The sequence below is a fragment of the Medicago sativa genome, chromosome 8 (assembly GCF_051527215.1).
Source record: "Medicago sativa cultivar Bolivia chromosome 8, Bolivia_mono, whole genome shotgun sequence".
Classification (NCBI taxonomy): domain Eukaryota; kingdom Viridiplantae; phylum Streptophyta; class Magnoliopsida; order Fabales; family Fabaceae; genus Medicago; species Medicago sativa.
In genome coordinates, this window is record NC_140756.1 from 75,617,700 (window position 1) to 75,635,993 (window position 18,294).

General features: G+C 33.9%; 1 protein-coding gene, 1 long non-coding RNA gene and 1 pseudogene across 3 annotated transcripts; all 3 read right to left on the reverse strand.

Moving 5' to 3' along the window:
* Positions 1-2,101: 2,101 nt before the first annotated feature.
* Positions 2,102-3,028, reverse strand: LOC146901557 (dehydration-responsive element-binding protein 1E pseudogene; annotated as a pseudogene). Its single transcript, XR_015021292.1, has one exon. The product of XR_015021292.1 is annotated as a dehydration-responsive element-binding protein 1E pseudogene (transcript).
* Positions 3,029-5,123: 2,095 nt separating this feature from the next.
* LOC146901558 (glutathione S-transferase T2-like) lies at positions 5,124-6,164 on the reverse strand. Its single transcript, XM_085737067.1, has 2 exons — positions 5,390-6,164; positions 5,124-5,143 (listed from the first exon to the last, which is right to left on the reverse strand). The coding sequence occupies exons 1-2, from the start codon at positions 6,162-6,164 to the stop codon at positions 5,124-5,126; spliced, it is 795 nt and encodes a 264-aa protein (XP_085593193.1).
* Positions 6,165-16,777: 10,613 nt separating this feature from the next.
* LOC146901559 (uncharacterized) lies at positions 16,778-17,079 on the reverse strand. Its single transcript, XR_015021293.1, has 2 exons — positions 16,994-17,079; positions 16,778-16,908 (listed from the first exon to the last, which is right to left on the reverse strand). It is a non-coding gene; the product is annotated as an uncharacterized LOC146901559 (long non-coding RNA).
* Positions 17,080-18,294: the final 1,215 nt, after the last annotated feature.

Consider the following 18,294-nt stretch of genomic DNA (forward strand, 5'->3'; position numbering starts at 1 on the left):
TTTTGTGAATTTATTTGGGGAAGAAGATGGTTTAGAAGAAATATGGAAAATTTGAGGTTAGGGGTTTGAATTTGGGGGAAAATTGAATATTGATGTTTAAATTAGATTATTGGGTTTCTTGAGTTTTTTTTAATTTTTTCTGGGTTTACTGATGAATCTCATGAAGGGTGTTAATGAAGATGATTTTAACGGTTTTTTTGACAAAAGTTAATATTTATTTGGTTCACAGAGTATAAGTTAAGGGACCAAAACGTAACCAACAAAAAACTTAAAAGATCAAATCATTAATTAAGCCTAAAAAATAATGGAGAGAGAAAAAGGAAGAGTGAGAATAAGAGTATAATGTGAGTATGAGAGAAGGTTGTCAAAAAGTTATCATAAAGTGGTTGTACAAATACACCATCTCGTCATTATTATAAGCAAAAATCAATGTTTTAGATACATTCATTAAATAATGTATGTAGTCTGTATTATAAACCTCGTACATCATTTAATAAATGAATTTAAAATGTAAATTTTTATGTAGATTTTTGCTTATAATAGTGAGAGGATGATGTATCATTTCTATAAAAAAAATGCAACACTAGTATCTATTGTGCCAACCACCTACAAACACATGTCAATTTAGTTGTAAAAAAAAAAAAAAAAAACCTTTTATATGATCTCCTACTGTAGGGGACCTATTGCCCTCTCCTACCGTAGACGCCGCCGCTTTCCTTGTACTTCCAAGTTCCAAAGTTCACACGTTGATTTCATATTTTTTTAATGCTCGATCGATTGGGTCACCACTATCAGATAATCATCACCTTACAAATTGATTTTCGAGGGATTGTGTTAAGACTAAACTAAAATTTTAAGATAATTGGATGGATTTTTATAATCATTAGTAAAAAAATAAAAACTTAATTCATGTTTTTCCCGATTAGTCGTAATTAAGGTCTTTGACTTTAGTAAATGTCTAAAGGACTTAGTTTATTAAGTCTTGTTCTTGAGTAGAATGTCGATATAGAGAATGGACTTTGTCGACGTTGTGTTGTAACCAAAATCCGGGTGTTTAAGTGTCGAATGAGTACCTTTACTTATTGTCTTCCTCTCTTCTTTTTGTATGCCCTCTCGATGCAACTGCTTCTGTCCTCCCTTTTGTAGTTGCCCTACATCCTGCCTCTGATATCTAAATTTGTTGATTTGACAAACAGTTATGATGACGATCTCTTCTGATATTGACATGTGTCGAATGAGGAGAGAGCACAATCTTGGGTCTGGGCCACCTATTCGGCTATGATCCTATTAGAGCTTATTGGGCTTCATGTTCATACGATAGTTTATGACTCTCCATATTTGATATGAAACAAACTGATGAAAGTTGATAGTAAACATCCGATTTTTGTCATACACAAGATCGATTTTATCTCTTAAATAGACGAGTGTACAAGTCAAACACGATTTTTTTTCTTTTTGGAGGTGAGTAATGTTATCAAATTTATAAAAACCATGTTGGTCTTTTTTAATAAATAAATAATAACATATTATTTGTAACATTTTCTTTTTCTTCGTTTTGTCTCTCATCATATATGACGTGCATATGTATTTAACAAATGGATAATGTTTCATTGACACCATTTTCTTCACACACATAATGTACCACTCCCATGTAAGATTGTGTGAGAGACAAAAAATGTGAGTTTTTTTTATATGTGGGAACCACATGGACACATGTCACAATTGTGTGTGGGTGGCAACAATGCCACCTAAGGTGGTCTATATATCACTACTCTTAACAAATGCTGCATGAATTGAAAAGTGCCGGATTTATCTTTCTTATCTATTATATATCTCTACTATTACACGTTTGATGTTGTCATGTGATTTAAAATGTCTAATCTTAATCAGGTGACTCAATGTTGCTAAAATCACAACTTGATGGTTTAAATTGGCAACTGTATAAAAGAAAATAATCTGAATCCTGTCATTTATGCATGACAATTTTTTGTTTCATTCAGCAAATAACTTATTATTGTTAGGCGATGGGTCGCATGCACTCTGCTTGAATTTAATCAAGCCATGTTCCCTGTTTAACAAAAACAGAGGATAGTCTGAAGTCTGAACAGCTTAATAATATGATCGTTGTTGAAAATTACTGTTTTTCACAATCTTATGTTATAAGAATTACAAAGTACATGTACCAAAATAAAAAAGAATTACAAATACAAACAGCAAAATGGGAGAAGCTCTAAAGCCTATTTATGTATTCAGCAAAATGCATCTCATAGATTAGATGGTAAAGTTCCACAAGGACACCTCAGGATCAACATGATCAACATCAACATTATTTGAGTGATCCCTACCAATACCATATCTTATAAATGGAGTCATAGGAGATCGTAAAGGCTCATCAGCCATACTCCTAAACCAATCATGCAACATTTCCTGCTCTGGAACTTCCACACACAGTCCCTGCAAAGGTTTATTATCAACTTCCATAACATTATCGCTGCTACAAACATCACAATTACTAATCATAATTTGTTCCTTACTGTCCTCAACGGCAAATGCCAAAGCAGCCTCCGCCGCCATTTTCCTAATCTCCTTCGCATTGTTCGTCGCCGGCAACGCCAACCGCCATGCGGAGTCAGCAAAATTAAGACAAGCTGATTTTCCACGAAGTGCCAGTGCGGCAACGTCGTGTGCACGTGCTGCCATCTCAGGTGTTGGATATGTTCCTAGCCAAATCCTCGTGGACTTGTCGTTAGGAACACGCACTTCACAAACCCACTTGTTGTTGTTCCTTCTCCGTACTCCTCTGTATACTGGATGTCTTGTCTCCTTGAATTTTCGTCGACCCGCACGTTTCTTTGGTTGTGCTGATGCTAACAAGATTTCTTCGTAGCAACTTGTTTCTGATGAAGAAGACTTGTTCTCTACGTAACTAGACTCATCAAGTGATGATTTCATTTGTGGGGTGTATGTAGTAGTACTAGTAGTAAGTAGTTATGGTTTATACGAAATTCAAGTGCTGAAATTGACTTAAGAGTTAGGGAAGTATATATAGTGTGTGTGTATGTAGCTTTTGAATGTTTATCTGTTAGACCATGTCCAATGGCAAAAATTATTCAATAACCTTCAACACCCACTTTTTCAATTCCCAACACTCCACATCATTTTCTCTCTCTTAATTCAACACCCATTCAATTTTTACCACTCCAATAGTTTTCATTCAACACCCTACCCCACCACTTTTTATTTCTTATTCTTATTTAATTTTTGTTTTTATAATTGCATAAAATTATAATTATCGATTATAATTAAATTAAAATAATACAAATAATTTTTTTAAAAAAACAATATTTTTTTAAATAATTTATTTTTATTTTCTTAACTTAAAATGCAATACAACAAACTAAGCGCGCGACACACGATTAGCTTAAAATGCAAGACAACAAACAAGCACACAACACACACGTAATTTATTTAGTACGATACAAATGATCTTCAAACTCAAAACATTCCAAACTTTGTCCATATGTGCTTCACTAGATCTGCCTGCAATGCGTGGTGAACATTTGGATCACGCAACTCGGATCTAGCACGCACATGATTTGCAAAAGTGGGTAACACCTCGGTCGAGTATGGTTGCGGTGTACTAGATCCACTTCCCTCAGATTGCTCAAAATCGCTCCAACGTTGAGCATATGTATCTCGTTCATCCTCAACAATCATATTGTGTAATATGATGCATGACCTCATGATGATACCCAAATCGGCTATGTCCCACAAGCGAGCTGGTTCACGGATGATTTTAAATCGAGCTTGAAGCACTCCAAAAGCACGTTCGATGTCCTTCCTACAGCTCTCCTGTTGTTTTGCAAATAACTTATCGGGTTCACTTTGAGGAAGTCTAATTGATTTGACGAAAGTTGGATAAGAAGGGTAGATACCATCAGCTAGATAGTATGTCATATTATAGGGACGTTGATTCACGAAGAAATTCACCCTTGGAGTCTTTCCCTGTTCCACATCATCAAACACTGGTGACCGGTCTAGAACGTTTATATCGTTCAACGTTCCCGGACATCCAAAAAAGGCATGCCAGATCCATAGATCATGAGATGCAACTGCTTCAAGAATAACTGTGGTGGTTCCCTTATCCCCCCTGGTAAATTGACCTTCCCATGCTTTAGGACAATTTTTCCACTCCCAGTGCATACAGTCAATACTCCCGATCATCCCTGGGAACCCCCGCATTTCACTAACATGTAGTATTTTTTGCAGGTCATCTTCGGTTGGTGCTCTCAAGTACACTTGCTCATACAGTCGTATGATTCCTTTGCAGAATCTAAGTAAGCACTCTAATGCTGTACTACTTCCAATTTTGATGTATTCATCGACCGCATCTGCTGCCACACCATATGCTAACATTCGCATTGCTGTGGTACATTTTGCTAATGGTGATATACCTTCTTTGTTGGTGGCATCAACTCGCTGGGTGAAGTAGTTATCACTACTTGAAAGGTCTCCAACGATTCGAAGGAAAACGTGTTTTTGCATCCGGAACCGACGACGAAACATTGCATCGTCATATGTAGGCTCATTGGCAAAGTAGTCGTCAATGAGTCTTTGGTTAGCTGCTGCATGATCTCTATTTAAATATTTTTTTTTACGAGATCCACTACCTGATCCACTACCTTCCTCTAGTTTTTTTCGACGCTGAATAAATCGGTTGACCATATACGTGTCTTCAGCATCACGTTTTTCGAAGTAGGCTTTCATATCAAAACCAAAAGGATCCATTGATAGTGTTTGGAAGTAGATATTGGAAGTAGATATTGGAAGTAGATATTGGAATGCAATTTGAGAAAGGAAATAGTTTAAACAATATTCAAGTTGGAAGTAGATATGAATGTTATTCAAGTCCCTATATATATAAGCAAATAGGTGAAGCACGGGGAGTGAAGCAATACCATGGGTTTGTAGCAATACCATGGGCTAGTAAAGTAAAGCAATACCATGGGTTTGTAGCAATACCATCACGATATATATTGGAATGCATAATTAAAGCAATACCATGTGATGTAACACTGACAAAATAGTGAAAAAAGTTTGTGAAATTAAAGCAATACCATGGGCTAGTGAGGAATACCATGGGCTGTGAAATTAAAGTTTGTGAAAAAAGTCACGGGACAAATATTATGCATAATTATTTAAAGCAACATTGAGGACTAGACAACACTGACAATTATTTAAAGCAACATTGAGGACTACACAACACTGACAATTATTTAAAGCAACATTGAGGACTACACAACACTGACAATTATTTAAAGTAAACATTGGGGACTAGACAACACTGACAATTATTTAAAGTAAACATTGGGGACTAGACAACACTGACAATTATTTAAAGTGTACTCTTTAAAGTGTTCCATCTCTTGCACCTTCATTTCTTTGAATTGAACCCACTCCTGTTCCACCTCCTCGAAGCCAGCGTCCTTGCTTTTCTTTTTTCCTTTTCCTTTTTTTTTAGCTGCCTCCCTACCCATTGGACGAGCACTAGATCCTACAGAGTCATCGTGAGATCTCTTAGATCCACTACTTCCTGAGCCAACACTTCCTCCCACTTGACTGCCATAACGAGGTTGATCACGGAGAGCACGCCATTCTTCCTTTAAAGTAAATTGAACATTCTTCCCACCTGCATATATTTCTTGGGCTTTTGCCAAAACATCATCTTCCGACCAACCGCTTGCTTGCTGACGCTTAGCGGTATCATAAGCACCAACCCATTTATTTATTAATTTGCTCATATAATTAAAACGGTTTCGGCATGCAATGACATCGCGTGGAGAATCGAATGAGCAATGGTCATTACAATACTCAGCAATTTTACCCCAATATGATTCACTTGTCTGGTTTCTCCCGACAACACTGCATGTTCCATATTTTATCCACCCACTAATTAACACCAAATTTTGTTCGGTGTTCCATGATGGTTGCTGGTTTCTCTTGCTCTTAGGAGTTGTATCCTCTGGAGTGACTTCATTAGATCTTGTCATTCCACCACGATTTATTTGTGATGAAAATTCGGGATATTCACCAAGACTCTGAGAATTTTCATTCATCATCGGCATATAACCATTATATGGGGGTGTTTGAGATGGATATCCCATCATAGATCTATAATATGGATGAAAGTTGTTTGGAACAGAGGATGGGTGATTGAAATTTGAGGCAAAACCAAAATTAGGCATGTTTTGAGGAGTTTGGTTGAGAAATTGATTTGGGTTTTGAGGATGTTGGTTTGGAAATTGATTTGGGTTTTGAGGATGTTGGTTGGGAAATTGATTTGGGTGTTGATAATTGTTGGGATTTTGGTAGTTAAGTGGGTAATCAGAAGAATTTTGGGTGTTGAATTGATTGTTATTGGGATCCATTTCACTAATCAAAGACTAAAACTTCAAAAGAAATGCTAATAATAAGATTAAGAGAGTGAAAAACTTGATTTTTTTTCTGTGTCCAAATCAAATGATCCAAGTCTCTATTTATAGAGAAAAAAAAATCATGAATTTTGGTAAAAAAAAAAAAAAAAAAAAAAATTATTTCCATCGAAATAATTGAGGACAAAAAATGAAGATAATTAAAATCCAGCCAGCCAATACAAACGCGCCACCTGTCCCTTATCCAACCAAAAGTCTTTCTCTCTCCCACCTCCCTGCAGCTGACGCGCCCTGTCGGCGCGTGTACTGCACGCGCCAATTTTCTCACAATTGCAGCGCGCCGCGTGGCTCCCTTGTGCAGAATTCAACTTGTTGAATGAATTAATCACCCAACTCCTCCATGTCACTCTCAACAAGCAATTCTCCAATGGTTCAATAGCTTTCAATAGGCATTCAATAACCCCATTGGGGATGGTCTTAGGAATTATTTTAAGAGTTTGGGGGAAATTAAAGCACGTGACTACGATGTGTACACGAACACGGGAACAGTTGGCTTTTGTTTTTTCTTGTGGGCCAGTGTAACGGGCGGCCCACGGTTAACATTTGATTTTCGCTAGGAGAAAATATTTGTTTATTATACAACATGACATTTCAAATCAACATGAATTCGGTTGAAATTCAGTGTTTTAAAATTGTAGTATCAAATGAGAAGGATTGCATATGACATTCCAAGTTTGGTCATTTAAACCTATATAGATCAACTTAGAACCAAAAAGGAGGTGATTGAATTGCTAATTACATAAAAGAGGTGGAGTTTTTCACTAGTGAGACTAGAAGAAAACAACCAATGATGACTCCTATATATGTGGAGAAAGGAATAATATTGTTGCACCAAAGTGGTACAACTATAGAGACCTCATGTGTTATGCTCTAACCTAGGCTGAAGAAGTGGAAGACTCGTAACAGAGGACCTTCGAGGAAGCAACTGAGAGCAAGGAAAGTAAGACCTTGAAACTCGTGGGACTATCTTAAAAAAAATCTAGGGTAGTTATATTCAAGAAAATTTTCAATATTATGGAAGGCATTCCATGGGTTAAAGAGGTAATGATACATCTTATGGCAATATTAAGGATAGTTGAATTCAAGTGGATCTTCAAGCACAAAGAGTTATAAATAGTCCGGAGAGGTAGTGGTAAGAATACTAAATTTCAACCTAGAGAGACGGTTGTAAGAATACTCAGCCTCAACTTGGGGAGGTGGTGATAAGAATATTCAATCTCATCCTGGAGAGATGCTGCGAAGAATGCCCAACAACACTCTGAAAAGATAGTGGTAACAATACTCATCATTAGTTTTGGAAGCGGGGTGCTATGGATACTCTGTAGCATTGGTGAGAGCAACAAAGTGTTTAGTGGATAAATTTGCTTCATCGTTGTTTTGAAGTCAAGGTGCAGAATTGTAATGAAATATTGACTTTAAAATATGGGTAGTTTAGTATATAAGCAATTTTTTACGAATAGAGTTTATTACCTTGTTGTTTGACATCACCAAAAGGAATAAACTTTTACGAAAACTTAAGTGTTAAAGATTGAGAGCTTTTGGGTGAGAAATTAGGGGTCGGAAAACACATTAAATATCTTGGATAGAAATATTTCTTAAGTGAAATGATTCAAATTTTCTCTCGTCTTCTTGAGCATCTTCTCGTGAGATGAGATAAGAAACACAAAAGGATAGAAATTAAGGTGGATTGTTGAAAGTGATTTCTTGCAGCTTTTTTGTATTTTTAAAAATTAATTGATAAAAGATTGAAGAATTGCTCTCTTCTCTAGACTTAGGTCTTAATTTAGATCGAATTGGATAAACAATCTTGATTTGTTTGTTCTTCTACAATTTTTATCTTTGTACTTTGCTTTGATTGTGATTTATATATACTTAGGTTGCTAGATTATCTAGTTGGTTTTGAATTCCAACATCAAATGTTTAGAAGTTAGAACACAAACACCCTATGAGAGAGATAAATAAGTCTCTTTAACGTGAGATGTTCACCCCACTACTTAATTTATGTTTTTAGTACAACACTACCCAATTTTATTATTTATGTCACACGTTTATACCACCGTCAATGTAACAGTTTGTAACTAACTTTTAACAACTAAAACAAGAATGAAAATACACCTTCACCAGTAGTTACCTAAAGAAAGAGCTTACGAAACCCACGTATTGGAGCTAAGAAGAAACGCCATCGATGTGTTTGAAAGATATAGATGTCGACCATTCATGATATTTTGGTTACTGTCAAAGTTTGCAGCACTTATTTTCTGCCATCTCTAATTAAATCGATTCCCTCACAGTTACAAGCTTAGACAAAAATCGCTAGTGGCCCTACCTTGTTTGATTCTCTCGTGTAAACACATATACGTACGGTACGAACCCAAGACCACGTACGTTCTCACCTTTTTTTTGTGCATGCACACCGTATCTTTAAAAGTAAACTAACAACAAAAATGATATTTATACAAGGGTATTTGGGACAATATTTCATTTTTCTTCTTTTAAAAAAACAAAAAAAATACAATGAAAGTACACGAGATATTTATACAAAAATGATGGTGTAAATATCATTATTCAACGGATATATAAATTTGAATTGAACGGTGCTATTTAATGGGAACGAAAACATCAAGAAATTATAAGGAATCGTTTGAAACCGTCAGAATGAGGCCTTTAATACAATACATGGGTAGCTGGCAAATAATAAGGTGGAGAAACGCAAGGTCGTGATGTTCTCAGGAAATCATTTTTCGGGAGAGGTAGCATTTCTAATTTGAATTTGGATCACCAGCTAGACCACAACATCATAACACGGTTGTTTGGTTGTAAGTTGTAAACTCTCTTGCCATGTTTCCCCACTAGCCTATATAAAAGCCGACGTTGGCTACGGTAGGCAACCTTAATGGGTCTCCTACCGTAGGAGACTACAATTTCTTTTTCTTTTTTTAATTTCAAAATCGATGCCAGCCATTAGATTTAGAAATAAGGTTTTGAATGGCATAGATTTGTTTGCAGCATGACCCACTAGGATGGTATATTTAAAACATTAATCTTGAACTTTAAAAAAGCAATTGAATTTGTAATGAATTTTATTAAAGGGTGTTTTTGTCATGAAGGATTAAGAAGCTTATAAATCCTAGTTCCCTTCCCCAACAATGTTACCACCACCATCCTCGTGTGTTCCCTGCAAGCTGCATACATTCCCAGCAAGCATATATTTTTGGTCTTCCCAGCATGCATAAATTCTTCGAAAATTCAAATATCATGTTTATGTTTATTGAATTTTTGGTTGGCCATGCTTGATTAAGCGCTTACTTAATTGTAAAAATCTGGGCATGATTTTATTGGGAAAATTTTTAGATCTGCACTTTTGATTTAGGATCTGCACTTTTGATTTGGAGAAGATGAATAATCCATATAAAGGATACCATGTAGCAAGGAACATGTGTTGTTTAAAAGAGGGTTTTTAATCTCAATCATTTAATTCTGATCTAAGGGTCAATAAACACTCATATTATTCTCAAAAAAAAATCATATTAGTTGTAAAAAAAAAAAAAAAAAAAAAGGTCTCCTATGGTAGGAGACCGGTCTCCCACCCTAAACGGCACCATAAAAGCCCTTCATATAACTCCCATGTGTTCAAAAGAAAGAGGAAAATCCACGATTGCAACCAAAACCATCAAACAGATGGAAGGTTAAATCAGCATCAATCACTAATTGTTGACTAAATTTCTTACTTTATCTTTCTCCAATTATAAACGGGACCACATGAGGTCTTTTTTCCTAATTATAATTTTGATTTTAGTATAGCTATGATGATATTCATTAGTACATTTTCAGCTGAATAATAATACGGTTGCACTTTTTTTTTTTAATTTTCTTTACACCACTCTTGCCGATAAGAATGTATACAACTTAATTAATGATGAAATTCTTCTGGTTTTTTTTCTCTCTTATTTGCATATTGATGATGAAATTCTAACCAATATTACATTTAATCAAGTCAAATTGGACTCACAACTCTTAAACAATATTGTTGAAGTAGTCTTATGTGGTCAAAAGATTCAGACACACATAAAAAAGAAAAATAATATAAAAGAAGAAAGAATTAAAATGTGTAGTTTTAAAATAATTTTATGATAAGTATTTCTTTTTTTGTTGTGACCACATATGTCTTATTTGGGGTTGTGAGTACTCTTGATGAAATTACAATGAAAACCTTTACCTAAGTAGTTCTAGAGTTAAGTAGATGTACATTTTAAGGATTAATTTCTTATGAATCCTAACACCTAACTTTTTCTTTTAAAATAATTGAATTTGTGTATGTGTTGTTGAAAATAGGGTTAATAGGTTTTTACTCCCTGCTATTTGGGGGTTTTTTGGTTTACCCCTTATGAAAAAAAACTTGGAGATTCCCCCTGTAAAATAAAGATTCTTTGGTTTACCCCCCTAAGGTCATCTGACTGGATAAATGAGATGACGTGGCTTGTTGATTGTGTATTTATTTATATTTTGATTTTTTTTTTAATTTCCATGTGGCACACGTAATAATTTTTTTTACAAAAAATAATACTAAAGATGTGAAATACCTAAACTATCCCTAATGCTTAAAAAAATAAGAAAATTTTCCAGATTTTTTTTGGAAATTATAAAAAAAATTCGAAAAAATAATATTATCTATTTTTTTTTGTTTTGAAAATTAAATTCCTGAATTTATTTTTTTATAAAAATATATGAATTTTTTTCTAATTTTGTTAATTTCGAAAAATATTTTATAAAAATTTTCGAATTTTTTTTTTGAATTTTTTCTATATTTAATTTTTCCGAAAAAATCTGAAATTAAGATTTTGACAATTAAAAATAAAATAGAATTTTCAGATTATATAATTTTCATATTTTAATTGGAATTTAAAAAAAATATTCAGATTTTATCAAAAATAATTTAAAAATATCAAAATTAAAAACATCATCATCATCTTCATCTCTTTCTCCTCTCATGTTCAACATCCCAAACATAAACATGGAAGAAGAAAAAATTATGGAAAAATCAACCCATTTTTATTCTTAATCATCATCATTAATCCATTTTTGAGAATTAACAAGAACAAAATTTCAGAGTAAACAACCAAACTTTGTTCAACAACAACAACACAATCAGATTGTTCAACAAGAACAATACCACAACAATAACATCAACATTTCCTCTTTCCTCTCTTCTCTCTCGTCCCTATTCTCCCTTCTTTCTTTGTTCTTCTTTTTTCTCCCTTTCTCTCAATCAAACTTTGTTATCCATCTTCTCTCACAACAATAACAACAACATTTCCTTCTTCCTTCAAACTCAATTCCAAACCAGAAAAACAAAATCAGATGGAAAAGAATTATTCAAAAACCCCCAATTTTTTAAATCCCCAAATTTATCAAATTTACATATCAAAATCAAATGAAAGGTGCTGAGGGGAATGATTTTAATTCGAATTTCTCTTGTAAGATTCGAATCAGACACGATTTTGAGTTTCTTGCCCAGATTCGAATTTCTCTTGCCCAGATTGAGTTTCTTGTTCAGATTGATGGATTTTTTCGAAATTTGTTTTTGGAAAATTAAAAATATTAGGGATTTGGAGAGGGAAGAAGAAGAGGGAATTGTTGTTGTGTTTTTTTTTGTTGTTATGGAATGTTGTTGTGTTGTTGAGGAGAGAAGAAGAGAAGAAGAAGCTCGATGGAGGAGAAGAGGAAAAAGAAAAAGATTTGGAATTTTTAATTTATCATTAGGGGTATATTAGGTATTTCACTTTTTCAACATAATATTAAAAATAAAAAATAAAAAAATTATGACGTGTCAGTGCCCTTCAGCCATCGTTACACAGTCAGCATGTCAAATCATCAAATTTATCCAGTCAGATGCTGACTGTTGGCGTTAGGGGGGTAAACCAAAGAATCTTTATTTTACAGGGGGAATCTCCAAGTTTTTTTTTCATTGGGGGGTAAACCAAAAGACCCCAAATGGCAGGGGGGGTAAAAGCCTATTAACCCTTGAAAATAAATGATTGTGAATTTAATATAAAAATTAAAAATATATAGTTAAAATTGAAGAAGAATATATAGTTTTTAATATCTCCCTTTACAGAAACGAGTACACATATGCTCTATATTATTTCTCGAGCCATTTGAGTCTATCACAAAATATAAAATTTAGAAAATCTAAGGCAAACCGATAGAAGAAATAAGAACAAAACTTGATAAGTCTTGCAAAGGACGAAGACATTTCAAAAAAAGTGAAAGAATGTTTACACATTAGTCATATCACTTATTCATACTTTGCGATATTTTTCATTGAAAAAGTTAATGCAACATAGCAATTCATACTTTGCGATATTTTTCATTGAAAAAGTCAATGCAACATAGCAAGTGGAATGTTAATTAAACTGGGGTATATAAGTGATGTTCTTGTTTGAGAAATTTTGGAGAAATAGAAGTCAAGAGCCCTTGTCTACAACCACCCCTTCCTTGTATTTCATTTAGTACCCTCCTTTCCTATCCTAGGATTCAAATCTCTCTCTCTCTCTCTCTCTCTCTCTCTCTCTCTCTCTCTCTCTCTCTCTCTCTCTCTCTCTCTCTCTCTCTCTCTTCTCTCTCTCTCTCTCTCTCTCTCTCTCTCTCTCTCTCTCTCTATCTATCTATCTATCTATCTATCTATCTATCTATCTATCTATCTATCTATCTATCTATCTATCTATCTCTCACACGATACGACCATACATATGTTCTATTGACCTATCTCTCAAATCGTTGTTCGTTTCTTTTTTGTAAGTAAACAGAGATAAGATTTTATAATCATCACATCAGGCGTAACAGTAACAGTATAGTCTTATGTGTATGATAACATGTCTAACTGTATAAACTTTGCATGATACTAATTACTTCCATGTAATTGAATTAGAAGAAGCGGTTCTCTCAACTTATATTCGTTAAATCAACTTCATCACTTGGCCTTTAATCCAAAATGATCAACAAAATCTGAAAGAAAAATATATTTAAATCAGCATTAGTCACTTAACTTGATAGAAACAATTATATGTAAATAGTCCTGAAATTAAATTATGTGAGTCAGTCAATAGATTATGTACCTCTATCTGCCAGTTTCGGTCCCTTTTCCATGTTCCCTGGTGATGAGTGTCGCGGAGCCGTCGGAAGCTACTATGAATATTTTTTTGGTGGAAAAGGTGAAATGACTCAAAATTAAAATGAAGTGGAGAAATGGAATGGATAGACAAGGACGCCACACTTTCTAATCCAAGAAAGTGATAAGCCGGTGGATGCGACGATCGCCACAAGAAAAGAATTTCTTGATAAGATCAAGGATGGTTCAATCCAAAACCACAAGAGACAAAGCTCTCAATACACATAAGTGTAAAATTCTACAAAATTCAACTTATTTTATTTCATTGAGAAACTTACAATTTATAGAGTTCTCACAAAGTAACCCAATGGACCCTAATAAATTAAAATGACACTTAATAAGATATAAATAACATATTAAGAATAACAACTATTTTCCTAATAATATAAAATTACTAGGTAACATGCTGGAGTCCAAAAGGTGTGAAACTACTTGCCCAAAATGTGACTTGGTCTAAACTGATGATTGGCCAATCAAATCCAATAATTGTAGTGCCATGCATGGAAATCTTGAATTGGATTATTGGGCTGTTTCAGCAACGTAAATTTTGCAATGAAGTGCCACATCAATTCTGTAACCGATGGAATTAATAATCACCTTATTGACCTTTGTGATTGTGAGCTTAGAACATGAATCAGCAGCTTGTGACTAATTACCTCTCCATGCGTAAATCACTAAATAACCACTTGCTGCCAATTATTTTCCAAAACTGTAGCATATAAACTAAACATGATAATAATAACGATAGGCCACTTGGATTAATAGCCCAATTACTCAATTAGAATAATAACATGCAACCATGGAATTAAAATGAATAAAACATTCATTTTTTTTTGTGCATTTTTTTTATAGTTTCCTTCCACATGCTTAATGAGCTCAAGACCTCATCATAATTTTTTTTTTTTCAAAATTCTCTATCTTCTTCATTATTTTCGCCCCCTTTATATAGGAAATAGGCTTGGATGCTGAAAAGCTTACAATCATAGCATAACTAGTGTTATAACTCCTAGGCAGGGCCGGCCCATAGGCCGTCGAGGCTGGGCTATGGCACTGGGCCTCAGTTTTTTTGGGGCCCAAAACAAATTTTTTTATTTGTAGGCCACTAAATTAATTGTTATATAGATGTTGAAAAGCGAAATTTTACAAATAGATCATGTTGTCTCAGTGGCGCGGCTGCTGGCTTATGTGTGCATGGTCTCTCTTCAAGTCCCACTGGAGTATGTTTTTTAATAAATGCATGGTCTCATGTGTTCAAGTCCCACTGGAGCATGTTTTTTAATAAATTTTTATAGTGCCTTATTTAATTTTTTTTGGGGCCCAAAATTTAAATTTTTTTACATTCTTTAAAAGATTAAAACCGGGCCTACGATTTTGTTGAGACGGCCCTGCTCCTAGGTGGCTAGTTATTACAAAAGAGGTTACAATTTAATTGGATCTTTAAAGTTGGTGGCTGATCAATGCATGAGGAGGTTACATATTCATTTACACATTGATTTGTGAAGGCTTATTATGTCTAGACGTTATAATTCCACAAACACCACCTTTAATTCTTCAGCTTACACACTTTAACCACATTTTCAACTTACAACTCATTTTACACCATTAAATATTCCGAATTTGTTCTTGAGTCAAACAGATGAAATGTAGAGAATTTCGTAAGCTTTCCAACGAGTTAAAGATCACCTCAAACGGACATCCAGAGCTCCAGATATAGCCAAAACAAGACAGACATATCATGACCTACGAAAATAAAACTTTGAACCCAAAATTAATTTGGTTCTTTTATTCCACAATGACTTTATTATTCTTGTCAAGAGAGAGAATTTTAGGATCACATCATACTCTCCCTCTTCAAGAGAATTCGACCTCAAATTTATAGCTTAAATACCTCCTGAGTCAAAAACAAATCTATAGAATCCATCACATGTAACTTTAACTTTAGAGAGCTCTTCACTTTTATTGGAAGAATTTGTTTGCTTTTCATCCACTTTTGATTTATGGACATGATCGTCGTTCCAAATCTCATAATTTCCTTCCACTTGTTGAGAATATCACCTGGTGACATCCATTTGCTGCCTTGACCCAATATGAGAATATCATCATGATACCATTTATAAGCAAAAAATAAATAAAATAACAAAAGTTAAAATTACTAAATGTAGAATGAAATAAAAAATTGGAATCTTTCAAATAGAAGAAAACCAAAAAATGTGTGAGAAAGACCAAAAAAGAGTGAGAATAGGGGGGTTGCACCCTCAGCAAAGCCACCGTGAGTCTAGCTGTCCTCTCGCGGCCACTGTGTCGGTCACCTTACATTATGTATCCTTTCTTAGTGAAATGCATTTAGTCTTTAGTTCCAATCTATAGGTTGGATCTTTAATTTTGAGTCAGCTCATAGATGAAACACAAAATCAAAGAAAAAATGATAAGAAAAAAAAAAGCATGAAATAGAAAGAAAAAAAATAGAAGTATACAAATTGAAGAATATATAGTTAAAATTAAAAATATTTAACTATATAATTGAAGAATATGAAACTCCATTTAGACTTGCTGTTGAGGATATTAGTATGAGATGATTTCTTTTTGATGAAGGAGCAAAAACCTGTAATAGAAAATCAAAAGGAGGAATGAGCATATAAAAATAGAATTGAGGAACGAAAATTGAAGAAGCAAATGGTAGAAAATCCCTACATTTGTAGTGGTTGCACCGTCGTCGCTTTGATAACCAGTTGTACTAACAATTAATGATGCCTCCTTGGTATTCGAATCAACCACATTTCTCCTTTTCCCTGGCAGCCATGGATATCACCACCCTTCCCCTTTTTTCATTTCTCTATCTCGAAGTGAAAGACTAACGTTCCACACTAACTCTATGCGGCTTTTACAGTGCTGCTGTTGCCTTCACCACATACCTCATTCTCAATTTTCCTGTTAAAAAACTTTGTTGCGATGCTCCGTTGATATTCCTGATTTATTCCTATTTTTATTATCTCGCTGTTTCGGACCATTCCTCAAAATACCCTAATACCTCTCATGTTTATATACCGCTCTCACTTACTTTGTTTTTGAAATATTAGTTAGGATAAAATAAGATTAAATAAAAAACAAAATGAAAAAATGAACAAAAAAACCCTTGGTAGTTGGTACAATTCAGTTCTTTTAGCATACATTGAAATCAATAAGGAAACCTCTATATCTATCTTGGATGATGGCAGCACCTCCACTCATCCCCTTCCATGATCTTGTGGACTGCTTCATATGGAAACAGGAAAAAAATTAGCCATTATTAGAGAGATAAAAATAGTAGACGATAATGATATGGGAGAAATTCGACCTAAAAATCATCCACATATATGACATGGTTATAGGATATTCGCTATGAGCACAAACACATGCATTGAACACAACACTGAGACATCTACACATGTAAAAATTTAAAAAAAAAAAAAAAAAAACAGATGAACTGCAAAAACTAAATTTAGATGCATCTTTGACTTCATCAGTGGATCAATATTGCTCTTGACCATTTTATTACCAAGAATATAAAAACAATTAAACCAAGCAAAAGTACATAAAACCTTGGAATGTTTCCCATATGTTATGTGAAATATGAGGTCATCATAGTTCATGTTGAAGAATAGGATGTGTTGTGCTATTGCCCAAATGGGGAAGCAATTCTCCCTCTCTCCATATTTCTGACTCTGGCATCCCCCATACAATGGTGCGGTTAATTTTTGTTTTTGAAATATACTTCATATCCACTTGATGTGCACAAACTTATTTCTTCATCTCTGAACAATTGTTTAATAAATTGTGTAGAATTAAACCATAGAATTAAACCCATTCTTGTTCCCATTAATAGTTATGGAAGATGACAATAGGAAACCACTTTCATGAAGAAAAAAAATGAAAACAAAGGAAGGTTAGAAGATTCTTGTTCAAAAAAAAAGTAAGATTAGAAGATTGAAATATAATAGAAGTTACATCAATTTTCCACACTAAAAAAGGGATTAAAATATAATGGGAATAGCATATGAAAACTAAAGAAAAACAAATGAATACAATAAATCATTGTGAGGGAAGTTTGAAGAAAAAGTCAATGAAGGATATAATAGAAACAAAAAATTGACCAATAAAATCACCAACTAAAGTATCCATTCATACTAAATTGAACGAGAAAGTATTTTTAGCTATTAAAATTACCAATAAATACTCTCTCTCTAGAGAGAGAGAGATAGTCGGTACGTGAATGAAGACAAACGTATTTTTAGCCATTTCAGTGAAAATAATTAATAGGAACAATCATTTACCTTCTTGAACAAATACAGAAGGCCCGTATACAAGCTGCATATGAAAAGTAAATCACCATATTGAACTTTTGAACTTATGCTCAATATCCTTCTTTCTTTGCCGTGTTGTCATGTTAGTGCTTTAACCCAACAACTTATTTGTTTGAATGGACTAACTAAGCTTGATGGGTTTCAAGTACATGATTATAGCATATTAATCAGTCTTGGTAGATTTTGATATCTATCTTTTTAGAAACCAATCAGCCTCTTGATAAATGTATTATGTATATCATTAATCTCATGCTATAAATTGTTTTTATATTAGTTTGTAATTTTTTTTCACATA

What these genes read in the sequence shown, in the direction of transcription:
- LOC146901558 (XM_085737067.1), bottom strand. Translation starts at nt 6,164, where the DNA reads ATGGGATATCCATCTCAAACACCCCCATATAATGGTTATATGCCGATG. An exon ending in AGAGTACACTTTAAATAATT is followed by an intron (nt 5,144 to 5,389) that starts GTCAGTGTTGTC and finishes TTAATTTCACAG; the next exon opens with CCCATGGTATTCCTCACTAG.